The following is a 5,372-nucleotide window of genomic DNA, read 5'->3' on the forward strand; positions in this document are numbered from 1 at the left end:
TTTTTTTGTCTGTTTGAGATATCTGTGATTAAGACTCCTTTGTAGAAGATTAGTATAGCAATGACAGACATGGATCATCAACAACTGATGGATTTGATTGCAAGAGAAATTGATCGACGTACTTCTCAGTTGATGAATGAGAACATCAGACTGCAACAACAGTGTGAAACTGAGAAGGTGTTGAAACAACAAGTCATCAATATCCCGTGTCCCAGTCCTTTGGATCTCAGTGGCAATGTGAGGGACAATATACAATTTTTCACACGGATGTGGAAGGAGTACCTAGTGGCCAGTGGGACAGAGAAAGAACCAGAGAAGAAGAAAGTGGCATTACTAATGAATGTCATTGGATGTGAAGCAGCAAAGATCGTGTTCAAGATAGTCAACATAGAAGAAGAGGAAATCACAACAGATAAAGTGTTAGAAGCGTTGAAGAAGAAGATGAGTCCTGAAATCAATGTAAGATATGAGAGGTTCGTCTTCAATTCAATGAAACAGGAAGAGGAAGAAGATTATCAAACGTACTTCATGAGACTGAATGATCAGATCAAGTTATGCGAATACAAAGCAATGGAAGAAGAAATCATGATTGACAAGATTATATGCTCCATCAAGAACATGAAAATGAAAGAAAAGCTGTGGTTGAGAGAAAATTTGAAGCTTACAGATGTGGTGCAGAGGTGTAAGGCAGATGAAGAATCAAAGAAGCAATTGGAAAACATGAGTGGAAAAGTGAATGATATCAACAAGATCAAGTCAACTACATTCCCAGCATCAGCAACAAGCAAGAAGTGTCCATATTGTGGTGGACAATGGCACTCATCGCTCCTGAAATGTCCAGCCAAGAATAAAACTTGTTTCAAGTGTAACAAGAAAGGCCATTTTTCTCATGTTTGTCATGGTGAAGCGGTCCTGAAAGAAGTTACTCGTGCCAGCGCCAGTGAAAATGACAACGATGTACTGAAAATTGAGAAATCTGGAACAAACGGGGTTTACTCAAACCTGAACTTTGTACTTGGCAACAGTAAGGTAAAATCAGTGAGATGTCAGCTAGATACAGGCGCTAGCTGTAATGTCATTGGACACAATCAATTGAAACAAATTCTGGGCAAAGGTGAGTGTGCATTATTAGATAACACCAGTGTGAAATTAAGAGCGTTTGGGGGAACACCCATAGCAGTGTTGGGAGCATTTACGCTCAAAGTGAGAAGATACAAGACCTTGTATAATATCTCGTTCATAGTGGTAGACAAGGATCATTGTCCATTATTATCAGCTGAAACATGTGAAACATTGAAATTAATTAAATATTGTAATGAAATTAACAGCGAATTTCAGTTGGAGAGACAAGACGTTCATTCCGATCCAATCATTAACGAATTTATGGATGTATTCGACGGCATTGGCAGAATGAAAGGAGATGTCGACATAGAGATTATAAATGGAAGAACACCAGTCAGACAGCCACCGAGAAGAATACCGATATCCATGCGAGAGGACCTGAAGAAAGAACTCGAGGATATGGAAAGAATGGGTATTATAAAAAAAGAGACAGAATACACTGACTGGGTAAGTAACCTCACCATAGTCAGAAAAGATAATAAACAACTGAGAATATGTCTCGATCCCAGATTTCTTAATGAAGCTATTAAGGACACTAAACAACAGTTACCCACCTTAGATGAGGTATTACCAGAGTTAAATAATGCAAAGGTGTTTTCTACTGTGGATGCGAGAAAAGGGTTTTGGCAAGTAGTCCTATCTGAGGAAAGTAGTAAGCTCACTGCTTTCTGGACACCCTATGGGAAGTACCGGTATCTCCGCCTTCCTTTTGGAATCTCCACAGCAATGGAGATATTCCAACAGAAGATGTTGGAGGTGACAGCAGGTCTGAGTGGAATATATGTCTTAGCAGATGACATTCTGATAGTAGGGCGAGGAAATACGGATAGTGAGGCCCAAGAAAATCATGATAGAAATCTGAGAGCATTGTTGTTTAGACTACGCGAAGAAAATGTAAGGCTAAACATTGAAAAATTGAAATTAAAGCAGAGAGAAATTGTATTTTTTGGACATAGATTATCATCAGAAGGAGTGAGGCCTGATAGTAAGAAGGTATCAGCAATAACAGAGATGCCAAAACCTGAGAATAAAGAGGCAGTGCTAAGATTTCTAGGAATGGTGACATATTTATCTCGTTATATTCCAAACTTGTCCACACATGCCGAGCCATTACGTGAGTTAACAAGACTCAGTAGTGAATTCATCTGGGGTGAAAAACATGATTCAGCATTCAGCAAGCTAAAGACCATAATAGGACAATCCAGTAATTTAAAATACTTTGATGTCAACAGCGAAATCTACATTCAAACCGATGCTTCGGGTTTTGCGTTGGGATGTGCGCTCATGCAGAACGGATTTCCTATAGCGTATGCGTCTAAAACATTATCTAGCACACAAAGAAATTATGCACAAATCGAGAAGGAAATGTTGGCGATTGTCTTTGCGTGCAAGAAATTTGATCAATACATTTGTGGTAAGAAAGTGATCATAGAAACGGATCATAGCCCTTTGGTAAGTGTTTTTAAAAAATCTTTGCTGAAAACACCAAAGCGGCTCCAAAGTATGATTTTATCTCTTCAAAGATATAACCTCCTTATAAAATACAAGAGAGGGAAAGAAATGTATCTAGCTGATACATTGTCTCGTGCTCCAATCAGCATGGAAAATGACGAGAAACAGCTGGATGTGTATGAGCTTGACAGTTATGATCAGATCAGTACTGTAAACGAATTACAGCAAGGAATTCAGTATCTGGAAGACAGAAAAGCGTCCATTAGTGACAAGTCATTGGAAAAACTTAAAATTGAAACGAGAAAAGATAGTCAGCTACAAAGATTACACCAACAGATATTGAATGGATGGCCCGAGAATAAACAAAATGTGGATAACAGTTTGAAATGCTTCTGGAATTTCAGATCAGACCTCGTGATAGAAGATGATTTTATCCTCAAAGGGAATCAAATAATTGTCCCAAAATGTCTAAGGAAGGAGTTCTTGGACAAACTTCATTCTGGTCACCTTGGTGTGGAAGCAACTTTGAAACTGGCACGAGAAACGTTATTCTGGCCAGGTATCACGGAACAGGTACGAAACAAAGTATTGTCTTGTGAAACGTGTGCCAGGTTCGCGCCAAATCAAGCAAAGATCCAAATGATGAGCCACATCATACCAGAGAGCCCGTTTGAAGTGGTGAGCATGGACGTATTCGAGGTAACAATCAATAACAGGAAAAGAAGATTTCTTGTAACCGTAGACCACTACTCAGACTTCTTTGAGATTGACGAATTACCAGACATGACGGCAAGGAGCCTGATTGTGATTTGTAAGAGGAATTTTAGCAGATATGGTATCCCATCCCTTGTAATATCAGATAATGGCAGTAATTTTGTCAACAGGGAGTTCTCAGCATTCACAGAGGAATGGGAGTTCAGCCATAAGACAAGCAGTCCGTTTCATCAGCAGGGAAATGGAAAAGCAGAAGCAGCTGTTAAAATTGTGAAGCAACTGATACAGAAAGCCATCGCAGAGAATGTTGACTTCTATAAAATGTTGTTAGTATGGAGAAATACTCCTAATAAAGTGAACTTCAGCCCGGCACGTAGATTCATGTGTCGTTGGTTGCGATGTCAGGTACCCAATATACAGAAGTATCAACAAATCGTAAGTTCAGAAACAATTCAAAAGAATATACAGCATAATCGCATTGCAGCAGGAAAACAGTATAACAAACATACTGTACAAAGAAAACCTTTGGCGGTGTATCAACCCATTTGGTACAAAAAGAATCCATCTGATAAAGAATGGCAAAAAGGAACAATTATCGAAAAAGAAAACAACAGAGAATATCATATTAAAACTGAAAATGATAATGTTATAAGAAGGAATGAAATTCACATCAAACCAAGAATCTGTGGTCTACAAGAAGAGAATATAGAAGAAAAGTTGGATGATAGCAGTCAGGAAGAATATTTTGAAGCAGAAGATCAAGAAGGACAAGGGGATTCACAAGAAGACGAAGAGATGGAAGAGCAAAGAATTGAAGATGAAGAAGACCAGGAAGATGGAAATGAAGAAATAGAAGATGAGAGGGAAACAAAAATGGAGGAAGAAGTATATGTGCGTCCCAAGAGAATTATCAAGCAACCAAAGAAGTTTGACGATTATGTCATGTATAAATGATTTTGTTCAATTGTTTTTTTATGAAGAGAAGGGGATGTCATAGTATGTCAGAGTCTTGATTTTGGCCAGTGATGATGAGGGTGTCTGGTGAAAATATAATTCAGTCTTGCACGAACTTTCAACTAAAAATGTTCTCTTCCTTATTTTCTGTAAACTAAAACATAAGGTAAAAAGGTCGTAAACGATTCATCCCTGATAGTCTGAATGTAGGATTGTCAAATAGAACTGTAAGACAAGAACGGACTCTTCAGATCATAACTTAGTCGTTGACAACTGGTACGGATCCTTTACAAAGCCGACAGGTATGATGATACCAATGGAAATTAATACATATAGCTCCCTACTAACCGAGTTTGACAAGGTCTTCCAGTGAGACAGACTCGTGTGGTGTATCTCAGATTTAATACAATCAAATCCAGAATAAACCTACCCTTGAGGTCATGTGTACAAGTTTTGGTCAAAACCCTAATAAAAAAAGAAAAGAAACTTCGAAAGGTTTTTTTTTCCTTCTCATCTCTCTCTACAACCAAACCACACTATTATAAATCATGTCCCCTGAATTCCCTGTAGTATTACTGGAAAAAGAAGAAAAAAGAGGACATTTATTTTCCATCCAATGGAGTTCTCTGACCATGATAACATTGGAGACCCATAGCCTTTATTTTTATTTAATGTTCAATACTACATTTATTGAACCTATACAAGAGGTCTTTTTTTTCTTATGGTATGTGTATTACTATTTATATGTTCATCTTTTATTGCTAAAAATTGACCCCTGTGCAAGAAGATAAAAAGTTATGAACGACAGACTACATACACCCCACCTGACGTTCCAGCTAGACCAACACAGATACTCTGCTTTCAAAACCTTTACAATGTACATCGGGCCTGGTAATAACACTCAATTTATCAAATTCCATTCTGAAATATAACCCGCTTACTGCAGAATATCGCGCCATGCGTTTCAAAACTATCAAATATACCATACACACACAAATTTCTTTTCATCTGAAAATGAAATATGGATAACCAGTTGCGGAACTGGGTAATTTGATGGCTCCCTACAGTCCGTATTCTAATATACCATAAAACATTACTTAAAGGTTCATAACTATATTTCTAAATTGTAA

The 5,372-nt window shown here is 37.8% G+C and overlaps 1 protein-coding gene across 1 annotated transcript in view; it reads left to right on the forward strand.

The window, feature by feature from the left end:
• Positions 1 to 60: 60 nt before the first annotated feature.
• The window catches only part of LOC103524105 (uncharacterized protein K02A2.6-like), a gene marked incomplete at its 3' end in the record, with an annotated part of 10,163 nt that continues 4,851 nt past the window's right edge, over positions 61 to 5,372 (forward strand). The window contains exon 1 of the mRNA XM_008489109.1: positions 61 to 4,091. Coding sequence (XP_008487331.1) covers positions 61 to 4,091 — 4,031 coding nt within the window. The remainder of the gene's footprint in view (positions 4,092 to 5,372) is intronic.

This window comes from Diaphorina citri, unplaced genomic scaffold (assembly GCF_000475195.1).
Source record: "Diaphorina citri unplaced genomic scaffold, Diaci psyllid genome assembly version 1.1 scaffold104976, whole genome shotgun sequence".
NCBI classification, from domain to species: domain Eukaryota; kingdom Metazoa; phylum Arthropoda; class Insecta; order Hemiptera; family Psyllidae; genus Diaphorina; species Diaphorina citri.